The 20,241-nt window shown below is 40.8% G+C and overlaps 1 protein-coding gene and 1 long non-coding RNA gene across 4 annotated transcripts in view; one reads left to right on the top strand and one right to left on the bottom strand.

The window, feature by feature from the left end:
* Positions 1 to 16,300, bottom strand: part of PDZRN4 (PDZ domain containing ring finger 4) — a 369,908-nt gene extending 353,608 nt beyond the window's left edge. Inside the window, exons 1-3 of one of the 3 annotated variants that reach the window (XM_065557089.1) lie at positions 15,205 to 16,300; positions 11,855 to 11,953; positions 2,687 to 2,794 (exon numbers count right to left, since the gene is read on the bottom strand). In XM_065557089.1, the coding sequence (XP_065413161.1) occupies positions 2,687 to 2,794; positions 11,855 to 11,953; positions 15,205 to 15,939 (942 nt within the window). In that variant the 5' untranslated portion in view covers positions 15,940 to 16,300. The remainder of the gene's footprint in view (positions 1 to 2,686; positions 2,795 to 11,854; positions 11,954 to 15,204) is intronic. The other 2 variants (XM_008162505.4, XM_065557107.1) reach the window with 2 other exon arrangements.
* Positions 701 to 14,963, top strand: LOC135973515 (uncharacterized). The gene is made up of 4 exons (XR_010590392.1): positions 701 to 777; positions 7,500 to 7,574; positions 11,456 to 11,573; positions 14,232 to 14,963. It is a non-coding gene; the product is annotated as an uncharacterized LOC135973515 (long non-coding RNA).
* Positions 16,301 to 20,241: the final 3,941 nt, after the last annotated feature.

Genomic DNA, 20,241 nt, shown 5'->3' with positions numbered 1-20,241 from the left:
TCATATCTTAGCATCCTTTAAAGTAAGACTAATTGTTTAGCAAACTTTCTGGTAGTCTGTGCTAGATTGTGATGAATGGGTAGTGAAGAGTGGTGACAATTAAGTCTGCTAGACTTAATTCACAATTCCAGCTGCCAGTGTCACACTACTGTGAAATCCATTCGTTGCACTAAGTTAACCCTTGGAGCAGTCGTCTGAAGTTTGCACAAACTCATCCTTGTCAACCATTTGCAGTTAACGTTTGTTAAACGTCTGATAAAGCACTAAAACTAATTACCTTCTTTATTTAGAAACATGGCTTGAGAACAGACTGTTATGCCTGTGCTGATTTTCTTCTAATTTAATGGGACAGTTCTGTCCATTATCCCATTAGCGATGCACTGCTAAAAGACTATAATGGGCACCACAAAGCCAAACAACTAATTGAAGTCATTACAAATTCCCAAAACAACATCAATTCTTTCTGCACTTGATTGCTGCAAAATGATCTCTTTTAAACACACACACACACACACACACACATATATATCACACATTTGATCTGATCTCTGAAAGGCTGCAGAATAACCAAAAATAAGGAGATCTGGTTCCCGTCTTCTCCTCACCAAAATTGTCTCTCATTCTGTATATTTGCCAACATTCCTGAAACAAATACACAGTCTGACTCATTTCCTCACAGTGAAAACATTCATGTTGATCCTTTAAACAAGACAGCAGTAGTACAGACTTCCAGAGCATTCTGGTGTGAGAAGACATTGATATTCATGTATTGCCAAGGTAAATTTCAACCTTTTAACTCCAGATGTTTATATTGGCAAAGTCATAGCATTACAGAGGTAGTTACTAATTCAAATTTTATTTAGAAATATTCTCCTCATTTTGATTAAATGCTGCAGCACTAATGTTTAGCTGTTCTGTAGTTTCTCCCTAGATTTTCTTGAAATCCTTCCCAAACTACAAAAAAAAATAATAATAATAAAAACTAAGAAGTTATAGAGTATAACAGTAAAAGATGGGCTAGCACATGGTGCCAAAAGATTAACCTTCAGCCATGTAGCATAAAATTATTAAGCAGCAGAGCAGGAATTAATTCTCTATTTCATTATTTTTATGTAGGACATTTTTATATGGAACTTAAGCTCTCCTGACACGTTAAATACCAGCATTCATATTCCTTATATAGCTGAAATTCTCTAAAATGTAACTTCAGACAAAAAGGGAAGAGTTCTTATAGCTTAATTCATTTTGGTCTGTGCACCCTTTCCTCTATGTAAAAAAAACTTTCACCTTTTTCATTAAAACCAAAAATACTTTGAAAAAATAGAAAAGGAAGAATAAAAGTTTGAGTAAATGTATCAAACCTTATGGCAGCACAGTCTCTATAGAACAATACATGAAGAGTACCACGATAAAATCAGAGGAAAATAGATTTGTTGTCTGAGCTATAATGCTGTGGTAGAATATTCTGATACAAGAGCTCTGTGTAGATAAAGGGCACATTGCAAGTTCAGCATAATTACAGCGAACTCTGCTCCCTGCTAAACAAGTGTATATATAGTTCAGCCAGTTGAAGCACATGTGCTCACTCTCTTTTTCCAAAACAAAAACAAACAAAAAAATCCTATTTGGCATATTGCTCTAGGCTCCCTACAATTAAAGCAATGCCAGCATTCAAACAGCGTTGACACACTTCAGGTGTCAACTCCTTAATAAGAAAACGGTGCCAGATGCCAGCTACCCTTCCTATCAATTTCTTGATCTACTTGTTTCATTTTTCTTGTTTTGGAATGCTGTTCAACTGTCAAGTTAAAACAATGCTTCTGCACCGTCACTGAAACCAAGGTCAAAGTGCTGCACCAGCAGCAAACATAATATAGCTACAGTTAAGTGCAATGATTAAAGGGCACAGCTGTACTACAGCTGTGATCGAAAATTCCACTGTCATAACACAGCAAGGAATCCATTTCACTAACTAAGTAAAATAACTTTTTCCACAAATATTGCTGCATCTTTTAGTGTTAACCATGTTTACAGATCATAGACTAGGTAGAGAGAAGAAACAAAACATTTTCTGAGTTTAGGTAGAGTTTTTTGTTTTAGTTTTTAAGTCAAACTCTTTTCAATTCTGTTTAGTAAAAGAAAATAATTATATGGGAACAGACTTTAATATGGCTGTAATGGAATGTTACATGATTGGAAAAGAATTGTATTTGTATAGGTAAAAAACAACACGCATTCAACTAACTGATCAAAAAGAAGAGCAGCTTCCCTAACTGTTCAAAGAATCCCAGAACATCATTTATCAACATAGCTCCTTTGAAGCATCTCAGGTGCACAACAGCTATTTCACTTTTTCAGGACAAAACACTTTCACATAAAAATGGTGAATTTATGAAGAACCATTTGACCCTCCTCTTCAGCCATCATAAAGAAAAACATTATACCACTCCTGGTTGCCTGATCAGTTTCTACAGCTTTACCTTGAAAAAGTAAACATCCTTATATCAACACTTCTGTACACTCAGCTGTTCAAGAAATCCATGATGTATATACACATCTGATGAACATTTGATCACTTCAGTTTACAATAGTGAACGAAAATTACAACATATTCATTGTGAAAAATATCAAATCCACGGTCAGTGAGTCTGCCATTATTACATCAACGTCTTTTTCTCACTCTTACCTCAATGATCTTGTCATGAATTTGCAGGCCTTCTGTCTTGTCAGCAGGTCCATTTTCCAAGATTTTTGACACATAAATTCCTTCAGGTGAAGAGTCCTCCTGATTGTTCTGTACCAGGCAATATTGAAGTTGCAAAATAAAAGACAGCCATATTAGTACAAGAAAAGAGACAGTTCTATATTCAGCAATGCAAAATGCAAATCCATCCGAAAAATGCAGCTCTCTTTTTTATCTAGGGATTTAACTACTTGGGATTTTTAACTTAATACACAATAGGCGTTAATCAAAATGACAGCATTAATAAACTATTCCAGCATTTTTGACAAGTTAATCTATTACGTTAGTTTAGTCTACATAAAACACAAGGTGCAATAGTAATCATATCCTAAATAAAATATTTAAAGTGAGTCTCACACTTTCTAGCAGATGTGACTAATGTATATAAAGAGGATCACGTACTAAAGAAAAAAAGGAGGAACCACAGGTGTTTGTCTCAGGAAGAAAAGACATTCTTTAACATTGCTTTTTGTATATATTTTTTCCTTAGAAAATAAAGCGGCACTATTTAGTAAGATATAGTAGTGATGGGATTCTATTGAAGTTGGTTAACCTCATAAATCCTATTTACATGGGAGACTCAGAACTTGCTCAACTGTGAAATCTGTAAAGATCAGCTATGGACAAAAGAAGAACCTTTTTCAAGTTTATCTTTACACATTTCCAAGTGAAACTTACTTAAAGTTCAAACTTACAGCTAAAAAGTTATTTACCATGTTTGGAATAATACAATAGACAGCTCTGATCACATTAAAGTAATTTTATTTTTAAACATATGATGTAATGCCAGTCCAACTCTGCTTGCCAGACTTCCAACATTTCACTTGAAATAAGTTTTAATAAATTACCAATTTATATAATGAAGTTAAAGAGGCACAGTCAACTTAGAAATCACTTTTCTGTTTGAGCTTATTTATTTAATAGGGCTTCGATTAATCACAGTTAACTCACACAATTAACTCAAAAAAATTAATCGCAATTAATCGCAGTTTTAATCATACTGTTAAACAATAGAATACCAATTGAAATTTATTAAATATTGTGGAGGTTTTTCTACATTTTCATATATACTGTATTCTGTGTTGTAATTGAAATCAAAGTGTACATTATTTTTATTACAAATATTTGCACTGTAAAAATGATAAACAAAAGGAATAGTATTTTTCAATTCACTGCATACAAGTACTGTAGTGCAATCTCTTTGTCGTGAAAGTGCAACTTACAAATGTAGATTGTTTTTTGTTACATAATTGAACTCAAAAACAAAACAATGTAAAACTTCAGAGCCTACAAGTCCACTCAGTCCTACTTCTTGTTCAGCCAATCACCAAGACAAACAGGTTTGTTTACATTTGTAGGAGATAATGCTGCCCTCTTCTTATTTACAAGGTCACCAGAAAGTGAGAACAGGCATTTGCATGGCACTTTTGTAGCCAGCATTGCAAGGTATTTACGTGCCAGCTATGCTAAATATTCATATGCTCCTTCATGCTTCGGCCACCATTCCAGAGGACATGCTTCCATGCTCATTAAAAAAATAATGCATTAATTACATTTGTGACTGAACTCTTTGGGGGAGAATTTTATGTCCCCTGCTCTGTTTTGCCCGCATTCTGCCATATATTTCATGTTATAGCAGTCTCAGATGATGACCCAGCACATGTTTGTTTTAAGAACACTTTCACTGCAGATTTGACAAAACACACAGAAGGTACCAATATGAGATTTCTAACGATAGCTACAGCACTCGCCTCAAAGTTTAAGAAACTGAAGTGCCTTCAAAAATCTGAGAGGGACAAGGTGTGCAGCCTGCTTTCAGAAGTCTTAAAAGAGCAACACTCCAATGCTGAAACTATAGAACCCGAACCACCAAAAAAGAAAATCAACCTTCCGCTGGTGGCACCTGCACTACTTTGGATTGTTATTGAGCAGAATCCGTCATCAGTATGGAAGCATGTCCTCTGGAATTGGTGGTTGCCGCATGAAGGGACATGCAGTAACTCCTTGCTTAACGTTGTAGTTATGTTCCTGAAAAATGCTACTTTAAGAGAAATGATGTTAAGTGAATCCAATTTCCCCATAAGAATTAATATAAATGGGGGGGTTAGGTTCCAAGGAAATTTTTTTCACCAGACAAAAGACTATATTTTATACACACACACACACACACACAGTATAAGTTTTAAACAAACAATTGAATATTGTACACAGCAATGATGATTGTGAAGCTTGGTTGGTGATGAAGTCAGAGGGTGAAAGAGGGTGGGTTATTTCCCAGGGAATGCCTTACTGCTAAATGATGAACTAGTACTCAGCTAACTAACCCTCAAAGATTAACACATTGTTGTTAATGTAGCCTCACACTCTACAAGGCAGCACGAATGGAGGGAGGAGAGACAGCATGGCAGAGAGAGATAGAAACACACACCCTGTGTGTGAGAAAGACATGTGCATTGCCCCTTTAAGTACACTGACCCCACTAAGTACACTGCCTTTTTAAGTAGATTAGCAAGTTGAGACAGCAGCTGCTGCCAGCAAGCTCCCTCCCTCCTGAGCCCTGTGGTGTTGTCCCCTCTCCCCCCCGCACCTCTGTGAAGATACAGAAAGGTGGGGGGGACACCCTGACATTAGCACTCTTCTCTCCCCCACCTCTGCACAGCAAGCAGGAGCCTCCCGGGAGCAGCTCCAAGGCAGAGGGCAGGAGCAGCACATAGCAGTGGGGGGGAGGGACAGCTGAACTGCCGGCCAATTGATAGCCTGCTGGGCGGCTGCCACACAGGGAACTTAGGGGAGTGTGGAGTTGATGGAAGGCTGACAATCCACCCTGTTCCAAGCTCCCACCAACTAGCTCCAATGCACTGCTCTTTCTGCAAGCAGTGAACAAAGCAGTTGGCTGCCAAACAACGTTATAAGGGAGCATTGTGCAACTTTAAACGAGCATGTTCTCTAATTGATCAGCAACGTAACAACGAAACAACGTTAACCGGGATGACTTTAAGTGAGGAGTTACTGTATGAACCTTTAGCACATCTGACACACAAATATCTTGCAATGCCGGCTACAACAGTGCCATAAGAACGCCTGTTCTCACTTTCAGGTGACATTGTAAACAAGATGCAGGCAGCATTATCTCCTGCAAATGTAAACAAATGTGTTTGTCTGAACGATTGACTGAACAAGAAGTAGGACTCAGTGGACATGCAGGCTCTAAAATTTTACATTGTTTTAATTTTGAATGCAGGTTTTTTTTTTTATATAATTCTACATTCATAAGTTCAACTTTCATGGTAAAGAGACTGCACTACAATACTTGTATTAGGTGAATTGAAAAATACTATTTCTTTTGTTTTTTTATAGTGCAAATATTTGTAATCAAAAATAAAAAGTGAGCACTGTACACTTTGTATTCTGTGTTGTAATTTAAATCAATATATTTGAAAATATAGAAAACATCCAAAATATTTAAATAAATGGTATTCTATTATTGTTTAACAGTGCAATAAGCGATTAATCATGACTAAAAAAAATTAATTTTACGATTAATCACAATTTTTTAATAGCTTGACAGCCCTATTATTTAATGTTACAAACAACAAAAATGTCTGAAAGCCTATTTTCCCAGTTTGTTTTATTTTGTAGATTTTTTACAGCACTTTGTATGTTGTCAGTTAGGCCCTGACCAATGGGACTATTCATGTATATAAGTGTTCGCAGGATTGGGTCCTTTGTGTGGGTCTTTCTTACAGCAAAACCACAATCAAGATTACACCCCACTGTGCTATGTGCTGTACAAATATACAGTTACTGTCCTGAAGAGCTTTCATTCTGACTAGATTTCAAGTCGACAGTATTGCTCTAAATTAAGTGCTGGTAAATCAACATCTGCTGCCTACTCCCTCGATTTTTCATACCTCACATCCTAAAATGAGGTCCAAAAATGAACAGGTCCAAAAATGTTTCAAAATGGTCTAATGTAAACAAATAGACTTCTACTGAGGGTCCCCCTCGGATACAAAAAAATATAACTTTACTAATATAAATATACTTTTACTCATAAAATTGCACCTTATTCAATGACTTTTTATAAAGTAAGGTACTACCTGATGAGAGTAAGGGGATGAATCTGGTACAGCCTAAATAGACAACATAGGTACATGACATACAGAATCCTTTTGCAGTCTTTGCCACCTGGATTCAGCCTTCATGGGGCGAGAGTTTGTGCTTCAGTTCTAAAAGGGGAAGCAAAGAGCTCGCAGTCCAAGATGGTAGGAGGGGGCTAAAATGGCTTTAAACTACCTTTATGCCCTCCCAATCCTGAGCTGCTCTCAGGATGGCTGGACACACACACACACACACACACACACACACACACACACACCCTTCCCCCAGACATAATTTAGCCAGCGCTGCGGATCTAAGTTACCAGAGCCTCCTTGGGCTGCACAGCTGCCCAGAAACCCAGTATCTGACATACTCCTGCTGCCCCCAATATACTCCTATGGCAGGGCTTGTGATGGGGTCCATGGAGGACAGCCTGAGGCTGTCTCCACAGTGGCGGCAACAGAATTCTCCCCAGGAGCCTGCAGCCTCAAAAGTCCAGAGCAGGAGTGAAGTTCTCACTTATAGTTTTATTAGCATACCACATCATCTTCTCCTTTAAAAAACATACAACCCACACATAGCCCTCTGAAATAACTTCTTTTCTGCTAAGATAAATCGTAACGAGGTTGTTATGGGTTTGGTTTTGTTTTTTCAGGTGAGGGAAGGAAGAAAAAAAAAAACAGTGAAAAAAAACTTTCTACTGTTTTATGAAACACAACACACATAAAATGTAAGTATATTTATCCCTCAGACACAGAAAGGCACAGGTTATCCAAAAGGAAAAGTTTGCAATTCTGTAAGTAGAACATAATTTTGTCCTCAAAAATCTGTCGCTTGCAGGACCAATCAGCATTCTGTTTCACTTCATTAAACCAAGTTTCATGCAATGCACATTTTCCTTGAATAACCTGAAAAAAATGATTTCCTGCACTTTGAGATGAGCACACACCCTTTCTATCTTGTTACTCAACAATTCTTGACACAATGTTTACATTTTTATATTAGATAATAGTATTTGTTCAGTGTTTCCTTTTCCAGTCTTAAGGCACACTTACTTCAATAAAAGATTTGTGGCGCACCACAGCCCCACGCTAAAATCATCATAACAAAACTTACTTTTCATTATAAATTTGAGCTAGCCTTGATATGCAGAATCACTTAATCCCAGCAGGAAATGTTGACAGTGCAACTCGGAGCTCTTGCTCCACTGATCTCATATGCTCTCTTTGCTTGTTTTTTATGTAATTCAGGCTTGAAAAAACTTTCACAGGTACGTTGTTGAAAATGGCAACAAAATGGAGATTACCATGTATTCATCTGCCAATGTCAACCAGAATGAGTCCACAGGCATATTGCCAAACTTAATTTTAAAAGAGTGGTCCATCCTTAATTCAACAAGTTGCTCTTGAGTCATTATTGTAAGATTCTTAGCACTTTCCATTGCAGAGGAAATTCAGGGATCCCCGACCCAGTCGAAATCTTCTATTTAGGTTGAAGGAAAATATAGGCTGAATTTTTCTTCCAGACTTTTCAAATGCTCAGAAAAGGCATTGACCAAAATACTACCAATGGGATCTGCAGTGCTTTCCAGGGTGAACATTTCTATTGTGCCTTTTGCTACTTTTTTCACATCAGAGGGCTAACTTAGATCTAAACTCATGCAAGTTTATCCATGCAAGAGACAAGATCCTCATTTCTACCTTGCATTTTCCTGTTCAGTTCATTAAGGTGGTGAAATATATCAGCCAAGTAGGCAAGTTTTGCACACCGTGCCACATCAGCGATTAGGTCCATGTGTGTGGATTCCTCCAAAGCTATCTTGAACTCCTCTCTGAGCTCATACAAACATGAAAAAACTTTTCCATGGAAAAGCCAGGGTATTTCTATGTGAAAAAATAAATTCTGGTTTTCTGCTCCCATTTCCTCACACCACAATGAGAAAAGGCAACATTTTAAGGACTGTGATTTTATTAAGTTCACGATCTTTACTGCTCCATCTAACACTGAAGAAAGTTTTTCTGGCAGTTTTTTGGCCATGACAGCTTCATGGTGCAGGAAACAGTGGGTCACCAGCACATCTGGATTTTGTTCTTTGACCTTGCTTACAAACCTCTTGTCTTTTCAGTCATGGAGGCAGTTCCGTCTGTGCAAACACTAAGACAATTTTTCCAGTGCAATTCTCCCTCCTCAAGGCAGGTCATTGTCACCCTGAAGATTTCCTCTCCAGTCGTGTGACCTGGCAGTTGTCTGCAAAATAAAACATTTTCTTTTATACTATCTCCATAAACATACCTGACATTAGCCAAGAGTTCAGTGTGATTACTGATATCTGTTGAGTCAGCAAGCCACAATGCAAATTTTCCACTTGATTTGATTTTTCTCAGAGCACAGTCTCAATGTCAGCTGAGATCATCAATGTGGCGACTTATATTATATGAAAGGGGAACTTTTGCGATTTCATTGACTGCATTTTCACCTAATGTTACTGTCATCATTTCTTTGCATGTTGGTAAAATTAGTATTTCTACAACTGTATAACGGCTTTTTCACCTTCGCTACAAGTAGCGAAGTAGCTTGCTTCCAGTGGTTTATCAGAAACTGCTACAGTTTTTCATCATTTGCACTTGTTTTTCAGTTTGATCCTTCAAACGCTCAAAAAAATATTTTCCCTTATTGACAAGGGACGGATGTTTCTTGTAAGGAGTCATCACTTGGCATGACTGCATGGCTTGAGAGTTTCTCCCCCCACACACAACACTGTCAAAGACAGCAAGATGGTTCAGCTGTAAATGAAAATCCAAATTGCAAATAACTCTCACCGTAGAGTTGGCTCACCACTTTGACTTTCTTATGTTCATGTTCAGCTTCGTGTGAAGGTGCTAGATTCTCTTTTCTTCAAATATTCGTCCATTTACAAGTCTTCAAATCAAAATTCAGCACTGTTACTTAACAGTTGATAAGAAAACACAGCTACCATGTGACACCACACAATGAGCAAAGCAAGGTCATTTGAGCGTAGCATGTGTAATGTCTGTCTCACATGCATACATCCGAAGAGCAATAGCACAAAATGCAAATTAAAATAAATGAGATTTTTTTTCCCTCCGCACAAGTGACTTTTCCAAAATTCTGTGGCACACCTGTTCGTGCTGTGGCACACTGGTTGGGAAACGCTGATCTATTTTAATTATTGTAGTCCATTCAATCCCTGTTTCCTAGGATTTTCCTAGGATTTTCTTCAGCTTCAGGCATGTTGGGTCGGTTCTGTCTCACATTGATATTTGGTAGCCACTAACACAAATCACCTATTTGTAGTATTCACATATACTATAGTTAGAATGAGAAAAAACTAAGTTCAATACTGAAGACTGAAAAGTAATATGAAGTAGCCAGCTTTATACAGACCCAAATTATATGATGCCCTGCCCACCTTCTAGAAGTTTCTACCTAACAATTCACAACTCCACCAACTTCCATCTCTTCAACAATCAATGGCAGTTGCTTCTGCACAAAAATCACATCCTTTCCCCAATCAGCAATAACCTCCCCATTACAGACAGTGCTATAACTTACTTATTTTTTCTTAATAGGCATAATAAGAACCTTGATTGTTTTCATCACTTCCCTTTGAACTTCTTAGAAAAAGTTAAGGTTTCATTCACAGATTGACACTAGACCCTCAATATGTTACTATTTAAAAAATGTTCAATATATGTTATGTGCACGTGAATACTTCAGTGATCTAGAAGTTCAAAAAATGAAATCCCAAACAAACACAGGAAATCAAACAAACACAGAGTTGCTTTCTTCATGCAAAAATCCAAGTTCTTCCACAGCCCTAAATTGTAGAAGTCACATTGCAATCCAAAATAAAGATTTTATGGATTTCATTTACCAGGACTATGAAAAGGTGTTATACATTGCAATGTAAGTATTATAATATGCATGTCCTCTAGAGTCCTGGACTTTCATCCTTTCCCGTAAGAAATCTTACAAGCTCATACTTTGGAACACTTTATAAAATGCATATGACACCTGCAGAACTTCATATTTACCCAGAAGACCTAGCAGTAAAATTCTGCAGAGCAGGCCCTGTACTTCTTGGGCTTTGGTGCTAATGGGAGCAGACTCCTTGGCATCACTAAATATAGCTAGAAAAGAAGGAGAAGACATGCAAACCAAGCATACACACTCCCTGCCCCCAATATTTTGTTGCTAAAAGAGCAGTAGCAGGTTACAGCTTTACAACTTCAAAAAAACAAAAAACAAAAAAAAACCCTCTGATCAGTACATAGTAACTAACTAAACACTATGAAACATCTTTAATTAACTATCAATTTTTTCAGTTTAGCGAGTTTCTTTACCATTTAATACATTATTATATAAGCAAACAGGTATTAATATTTTAGGATTTTAAAAAAAATGTCTTTCCAAATCTAAGCTAGTTATTAATGCTAGAAGACTTATTTAAGATACAAGAAGGTGGAAAATATATATTTGAATGCATACACTAGCATTGTATTTTGTTTTGACTATGATGCAGGTAGTGCAGCTACAGAATAAGATTTTGATCTTTCCCTTTAATGAAAATAATCAAGTATTTTTTCACAGAATTACAGGTGCTTGATTCTGCAACATTGACTCATTTGAATAGTCCCACTGATTTCAACTGGGCAACTTGCATAAGTACAGATGACTCACATGAATTCAGACTACAGACAGTTCCCAGGTTTGTTCTAAAAGTATTATGGACCCAATCATTAGAGTTGTGGGTACTCTATGCTTCATAGGACTGGGTCCTAAAAATAGTTAAAACTAATGATTTAAAAAAAAAAACACAGATCTTAAATCTGCAGGCCAAATTCTGTACCCATTTTCAGCTAGTACAGATCCATGGTGTGACTGAAAGCAGAAGCTGGTCCCAGCTATTTGTTTTTATTACTAATAATAGCCACATGATAATAAAAAAGTATCTATGTACTTTAAAAAAAAAGGAGAAACTATATTTACTTTGGTGATTACCTGATTGGGTCGTCCTCCTACAATATTGAATCCCAAAGTATCATTTTCTCTTTGTAGCATGATGGTTAATGGCTTAGATTCTCCTCCCTAAGAAAAAAGGGGTGAAATGCTAATTTAAAAAATGTTACATGAAAAGGAATACTTCAAGGGAATGTATCAATGTTCTATAGCTTTTCACTGTGGAAAATGCAATGCAAACAAGCTGAATGGAAAACTCTGATTTAAAATGGTGCTACATACTTATAAATGACACAGGAGTTTACACGATGGAAAAAACAAATACCACTGAAATGTAACAGGAACTTTGAAGAGCCCAAGGACCTGATTTTCCTAGGTGCTGAGCACACAAAACTTTAAGTTAGTGGATCTGGGAGTGCTCAGCATCTCTTGAAATAAGGCCCCAAATGTTTGTGTACCTTTAAAACAAATCCCTGTATATACTAATTACATTAGATATTAAGCTCATGAGGTGAAATCCTGCCCTAGTGAAGTCAATAGGAGTTTTCTCATTGATTTCAATGGAGCCAGGATTTCACCCATATCTCTGCCTCTTATCATTTCCAGCTCCAAAAGCTGGTTCTATACAGATTCCACAGCAATTCAAAGGGGGGGAGGGGAGGAGAGAGAGACACACCTTTTTTTCTCTTCACAGCAAAGTAAAGCAAATAAGCTAGAAAACACACACACAAAAATCCTAGATGTGATTTTATAAGTCACACAATAAAAAATAGTGAAGAAACCAAAGTTAAAAAATAATATATGAAAAAACCTACTTCCTTAGGTAAAAATGGTTAAATAATTTTCTAAACCATACAAAGAAAACTAAAAAGATTATCACAGGCCTTTCTGTGCATAATAATTTAATTTATTTTGAATTTTCACATATAAGAGCAGTTGTATTTCAGGAGACATAATCCCTACAGAAAATTTTTATTCAGCCTGTACTGAGTAAAGTAAGATTGTGTTTTGTCATTCTCTATACATTGGTAAATTTAAGCAATTTTGACAAGTAAAGAAAATGTACATTTTAAAATATTCTGAATATAATAATGAATGTGGATGCACTCTGGTATCCAAACAGATTTTTATTAACTGTGGCAGTGAAGTTTTTTATTACAGCATGATACATTTTAAATTAATGAGGAACATTTTTTACTTTATTGATGGTTTTTCTTCCAAATGAGCGTTTTATGAATTTTCCTTGTCTTTTGCAACATATTTCTCTGAGGCAGTACATACAGCAGCACCTACTGGTAGTGACAAGAAATGATAGATATTGAATCATTACACAAGAGGACTGCCTTCATGTCAATGTGCCAACTTCCTTTTAAAATGTCCTTTTTAAAATCCTGTTCTCTCTCACCTTCTCCCCACATATTACTATTTTTCTTGCGTACTGGGCACTTCACTGCAATCATTGCTGGCTCTCTTCATTCCATCTCGTCATATCTTCCCAGAAGTGAAGCAGATATATGAGCATATCTTCTAAAGCCAACACCCCAACCCCATGGATTAGCCACCAGGAGGAAGTAGAAAAAAAATTAAGTATTCAAGTTCCTAAAACACTAAGTATATTATTTCCAATAAGCCTTGAATTTATCATCTTAATCCTGGACATAAAAATTCTGAGAACTTGAATCAGTGCCCCAAATGTGAGTCTCTTTTATAGCAGTTTGAAGTTCAGCATATCATACTAGTTCAGAAGCCGACCAGACTACGCAAATCTTTTCCTCTAGATTTTACTTCAAAAGAGTCAATAAAGATTTTGGAAGAAAAGTCTCTTGAGTGGCGCTTAAGTTCTATTAAATCACTTCTCACCATGGTTGCAACCAACAATGTCAGACTCTGCACAGCAATCCTTCAGACAGGAATTAAAGCTTTACAGAACAAACCCTTTAGCATGTTAAGCCATCTCACCAGTAAAATGTGTCTGTTTATTCAATCAAAAGCAGGCAATTCAATAAGCAATGCCATCTGATTTGGCAAAGGGCTGAAGCAGCAGTGCTGGTCTCTAATGTCAAAACTGCCAATCATTATGCCCTTCTCCAAAACTAAAGACATTTCTGTGTCCCTGCAGAACTGTTCCTAAACTATAAACTATTATAATGTTTTTAAACAACAAACTGTTTCCCAAGCTACTTCTTAATAATGTAATTATAAGAAAAAAATCTGTTAGCTCCATATTTATCTAAAACTGGAACCCCATCTAAAGAAAACACAGTACCAGCATTAATAAGGTCACACCCAGCTGGATGAATTGTGGTCTGATCTGGACACCCTGCCCCGGAAGATTTGCATTCAAATTTGTTTATTGTCAGCTAAATTGAAGCCCTTTCCTCTCACTTGTGTTTCCCTCTCACTCCAGACAAACCTGACATGAGATCCTCATCCAAACTGAGTCACTGGGAACTACCAGAGGCTGCTGGTGTGCAACCCTTAGAGCCGCCAGATTCTTAAACTACAAAAGGAGACATGAAACACGTAACCTAAAAAGACTCATGTAATGTATGACTGCATTTTAGGCTCTTCGTTTGCACTCTTAAAGAAAATGAGAGAGCCAGAAAGAATCTGCTGAAACTGCTTTCACAGCTCTTGAAAGATGACGAGTTTTCCAGGCTGAATGAATGGGGGGATGAAATGTAAAAGTTTGATTTACATCACTTTAACTGTTTCCGGACTTTTCAAGCATCGGCACAACAAGAGAGAGCTAGGTTTTAGGTTGCTGAGAGTGGCACTAACCTGCCATGTGTTAACTGACTGCCTCTCTGCCTTTGGGGGTTTTCTAGGGGACCGCACCAAACTGCAGGGGCTGAAAGTGCAATCCCATGTCCAGGTGCAGTGTGGTGGGCAGAGGCTACAGTGTGTGTCAGCTCGATTTGTATTTGCCAAAAGCGACCACACAAGTAGGGATGGACTAAATGCTACAAAGGGTCCAGTCTCTGCTCGGGTAGGTCTGCTGACTGCAGCAGAGTTTGGCTTGCAGAGAATCTGGTCCCAAGTCGATAGGGTCGTTGGCAGTATCGCCCATGAGCTGATAGCACAGGGGCTGGAACTAGGGGTGCTCCCGCACCCCATGGCTTGAAGTGGCTTCCATCACATACAGGGTTGACAGTTTGGTCCAATGGCTCTCAGTACCCCAACTATGCAAATTGTTCCAGCGTCCCTGTCTGCCAGGCACCCTCCAAGGAGCAGCCTTGGCACAGAGGAGATCACAGTGTAAAGACAAACAGCCGGGTCACCCCACACCAAACAGCGGGCTGAGGGGAAGGGGGCTGCTCACTTCAGAGCCCGCCAGGCTGGGCTCCTGCGGCCCCCAGCCCGCTCACTCCTTCACTCACCTTGCAGGGGTGGCTGCCGGCCAGGTTCCTGGTGATGCTGCTGATGTGGCTCATGTACTGGTTGAACTTCACCTGGTACCTGAGCGCCGTGAGCTGCACCTCGCTCTGCAGCGCCGCGAGCTGAGCCAGCAGCGACTTCTCCCTCTTGCTCCACTTCAGGGCCTGTCGCTTCAGCTCCTGCTCCAGGCTGGCCCTCTGGCCTTGCAGGCTGCTGGTCTGGCTGCGCAGCGCCCGCAGGCAGCAGTGCCCCCCGCCCGGCTGCGCGCCCCCCGCCAGGTCCCGCTGCAGGAGCACCAAGCCGCAGCCCTGCTGGCAGATGCCGGCCGGGCGGTGCTCGCAGCTCTCCCGCATGTGCGCGTCCACGTCCTTCAGGCTGAGCACCTCCGGGCAGCCCTTGTGGCGGCACCGGGCCGGGCTGTAGTCGCACATCTCGACGTGGGCGGCCAGCTGGTGGAGCCGCACGGTCCGGCCGCAGCCCCGCGGGCTGTAGTCGCACTTGATCTCCAGCTTCTGGATGAGGCTCCTGAGCGGCAGCACCTGGTGCAGCTCCTTGGCCGAGATGGGCTGGCACTGCAGGGGGCACAGGCGCCGCTGCACCGCCCAGGGCAGCAGGCAGCCGGCGCAGAAGACGTGCCCGCACGGCGTGGACAGCGGCTCCTCCAGCACCTTGCTGCACAGTTTGCACTTGAGATCCGGGTCCACGGGCTCGGCAAAGCGATCCAGGTCAAAGCCCATGGCTGGCGGGGGGGCAGAGCGGGCTGGGAGCACAGCGGGGGGAGCAACTTTCCAGGGGCGGCGGCGGCTGCTGCTGCTTCTCCTGCCAGCCCGGCTGCTGATGCAGGCAGCGCAGCTCGAACTTCCAAGGAAGGGGGGGGGGGGGTGAAGAGGGGCAGGGCAGCGCAGAGTTTGTTTGGTTTGAAGTTTTCAGCTGCTCACCATGTCCCCTGACCCTCCCGTATTAACTCTAATAGGAGCTACAGCCCAATACCGCCCACCACCACCGCCCTTTCGTTGCATCCCTCCTAGAAGGGAAATGCAGCAGGACGAGGAGGGAAGAAGCTGAGATCTGCCAGCCTCAGACTCACGCCTGCAGAATGAGGGGAAAGCAACCACGCCAGCTCCCTTCCCTGTGCAGGAGGAGAGCCAGGAAAAGGGGTGGGGGGATATGCACAAAAAGGGCAGAAGGGAGCTGCTGGCATGCCAGGCAGACGATAAGCCCACACACAAAGTTGGAACTGTTTCACTCCCAGAGATCTTCTCCTTGGCCCTCTGGGGTGCTTGGCTGCTGGGACATTCCTCCCACCCACCAGCAACAGTAGCTTAAAGTCTTTTTTATTATGTCTCTTAGAAAAGGGAGTGAAAAACAATCCCAAATTAAGTGGCAGAAAACCACTGGAATTACAGGTTATTTGGGTAGCTAGTGTAGGGAGCACAGAGTAAGGGAAGGGCTAGTTGCCCAGCTGGAGATGTGGCCTGCTGGAGGGCTTTCCCCTGCAGCTATAGTGGCTCAGAAATCATGGGAGGAGGACTCTCATTACAGTCCCAAATTTATGCACAGCTCTTCGGACTGTTGTTTAAGGCTGGATTGTGAAAATGTGAGCGAGGAAGACTGTCTGGTTGCTGAAGAGAAGAAGCATTTTAAACTCCCTGCACTGATTTCTTTCTTTCTTTCATTTTTACTCTGCTCCTCCTTTTTGGGGCTGTTCCCCACCTTTGCAACTGAAAGCAGTGTAGATTGGTTGGATGCTAAAGCAGTAAATGGTACCAGGCCAAAAAAATGCCATCAGTGAGGTGGAGTTGTTTGTAGATCTCCCTTAAACAACAATACATGTATAAAGAATGCTGCCATTTTAAGAACAACCAAATATGTGAAAATCTGGAAATTCATCATTAAGGATCAGTTACCAACCTGACTTCTGCCCCTGCATCGCTGCACACACCCAGCAAAATATATTGAAGTGTGAAACCCATAACATGTTCACCACATGACTTTACTATGGAAAGCATAGGACCAGATTGAGCCTCCCAGGAGGGAGCAGAGAAAGATCTGGGAGGTTTCCTCAGTTAACTGGATCAGGGGTGTGGCAGGCCTAGCCCACGCTGCAAGGGCCAGTAGAGGCTGGTGCAAGATTCACACATCTCACGGCATTTGCTGGTAGTTACAGCTATCCATGTGGCACCACAGTGTCTTCTGACCAGTGGAGACCGCTGCCTCTGCCCTCCTCGGTTTCTAGCCATCATGGCTCCAACAAAGCCACTTAAGTATTTCTGAAGAGAAGACATGAGAGGCACTGACATTGTGTCAACTATACCTTTCCCATGCCGAGAGGGGAATCCTGCACAGAAATGTCCCTAGGACACATTTCAGATCAGAGATCTCAGCTACACCTACCCACACACTTCATCATAATTGACAGTACACCACAAATACAGACCAAAATGTATGCAATCCCCTTACTGAGCACCCTCAACAAAACTACCATTTACCATGTCTGACTTTCCATGTGAGAACCACAAATGTGACCTTCACCCTATTATCATTCTACAAAAATTAAACTGTACCAATGTACAGCCTCCCAGCTTAGGCAAAACACCTTATTAAGCCATCCACAACATTTAATTGAAGATCCAAATTACCTTCCTTTACCCAAAGAGAAGATGATATCCAACTATAACGGTGTACACACTACGCATATAAAATAAAATTACCTCATGAACTCAAACACTAAGCATCCAGTTCTGCCACTCTTTCACAGTTTTATTCCTCAAGTATTTCCATTGATTTCAGTGGCACTTCTCAGAAAGTAAGGTACTGCTCAGTAAAAGTAGGGGTGTCGGCATCAGCCCCAATGTGAAGGTTATAGCAACTGACCAGCACCTATATTTCCTTAATCTATTTCTGCACCTTATTATCAGTCCCAGCTTCTCTTTTGGGTTGCTTCCTTGGTTTCCTTACCTAGAGCTTAGAGTGAGCTGGGTGGCCCAGAAACTCAGACATGGATGAAATAAGAACTATGAGATGGGTCTTGTGTGAGTCAGTTGCTCGTGAAGAGGTGATGCAACCATGCATACCATGCAGCACTGTTGAAAGCCAGGCCAGTTATTTAAGTGCACAAATGAAGGTTTAATAGCCTAGCTTTAGGCACCCATTTTTTAAAAATATTGGCCTTTGTTTCTTTAGTTAGCTCTCAGTTCCATCCCTTACCAACCTTTCAGTGCATCGTTGTTCCAAGTAGATTCGTTCTTTCGGTCCTCAGAGAAAGAGGGACAAGGACTTCAGATGAGACCTGGCTCATATCAAAAACACTTCAATGGGAGATCATCCAATATAAACTAAGTTATAAAACTCAATTTCCATGCACCATTATCAAAGCACCATGAAGAAAGATAAACACACACACAGCAGGCACTCATGGTGAGTGGTACCATATGAGTACATAGATATGTAACCCTTCTGCCAGGTGGAGCCATCAGCAACAAGGTCCAGGTTCAGTATCTAGGGGTTCCTTTTCAACAATACAACACAAAACCAGCTCAAGCCCCCACCCAGTGACCTGGGACAATTACACACTACCCCCTGGGTGCCTCTAAGAGGCAATACTTCCCCTCTCACAAGCACAGAGTCTGAGTGTAGAAAAAAATTTAATAAAAGGAGGGAAGTAACTCAGAATTAATTTGGGAAAACACTGCAACTAGGATTCATAAACATAAACCATGAGCAAAAGACCCACACCTCAAGTAAGTTGGGCAGTGTCCTTTTCCCCTCAGGTTCTTAAGTCCAGCAACCCAAAAGTCCCTTTAACATGCCTGTCCTTTCTCTGCACCCCACTCACAGTTGCTGTCTTTGGCCAGTGCATCCCCAGCATTCAGAGGTTCATCCGCAGAGTTCATCTCCCACCCTGGGTGGAAGAGGAGGGGGGTAAGGAGGCACCTTACACACTCCACTGATTGGGCATTCACTCATTGCCCCAACAGCTGACTGCCGCACATCTCTGCCGGGCTCTGCTCTGGCTCTCTCTGCCAGCTACCCTGCTGGCCACACCTCTTCACCAGCCACCCACTCACCAAGATGTCTTCAGGGCCACCACTTAACAGAGCTCTCAGTGATTTCAGCTGTTAGTGGAGGAGCCTGGGCAATCTCTTGCAATAGAGACACTGTCCCAAAGTAGGTTTAATACTTAGACCTAGGTCTCAGTGATTTCAGTTCTACAGCATTCAACAAGACTCTCAATTGAGTCTAAATTAGGTTTTTTATTATACCATGGAGAGAAACCAGGTCAAATAGTATCTAGGGCCCTTAAATGGGACCCATCCTCTCTCTCAACTCATTAGAGCCCATGTGCCCCCTTTGGAGCCCATGTCCCCTGCCTAGCAAGTGCCGTTCAGTTGAGGGTGAGTCCCTCCATTAGGATATGCCAGGTACAGTTTTGCTGCCCTCGGTTCACACAACAAGGATAACAACCCTTTATTACTCCTGCCCCAATAACAAGGAGACTGGGGATCCAACACCAACCATAAGTGATCATTTGGGTAAGCAATCCATCATGCTGAGCACCTAGGCAGGGTGGGTGTGTCCATGCAAACGAGATCAGCTCCTGAACTCCTTTTCCACAGCTCTCCATATCAGGGGAGAGCTAATTCAGACTCTGCTTACAGACAGAAACATCTCCCACACACTGGTTTGGGATTATGCTATGAAGATTTTGGAGCTTCTAGAACAGGATCCAATCCTACTGGTTCCTGTATCATAAGGAAAAACCCATGAACAATACAGCACATTCATTGTTGGCCATTACAATTCATAATTTGCCTCAAAGAGGGCAGCTCATTCCAACCCATTTTGGACCTGTGAGGCTTCAATATCTAGACTTGTTACTTCCATGGAGCTCATGTTCATGACATCACCATAGTGGTGAAATAGGGAAAATGGCCAATAACTGTCACTCTACGATGTCTTGCTTCACTCATGATCCCTAGTTCCAGTTCCAAGAGCTATGAATCACTTGGTAACAGATGTGCCTCATATCATGGTCATTC

Source organism: Chrysemys picta, chromosome 1 (assembly GCF_011386835.1).
Source record: "Chrysemys picta bellii isolate R12L10 chromosome 1, ASM1138683v2, whole genome shotgun sequence".
Lineage (NCBI taxonomy): Eukaryota > Metazoa > Chordata > Testudines > Emydidae > Chrysemys > Chrysemys picta.
Note: the sequence above shows the minus strand (reverse complement) of the source record. Positions and strands in the feature narration are given on the sequence as shown.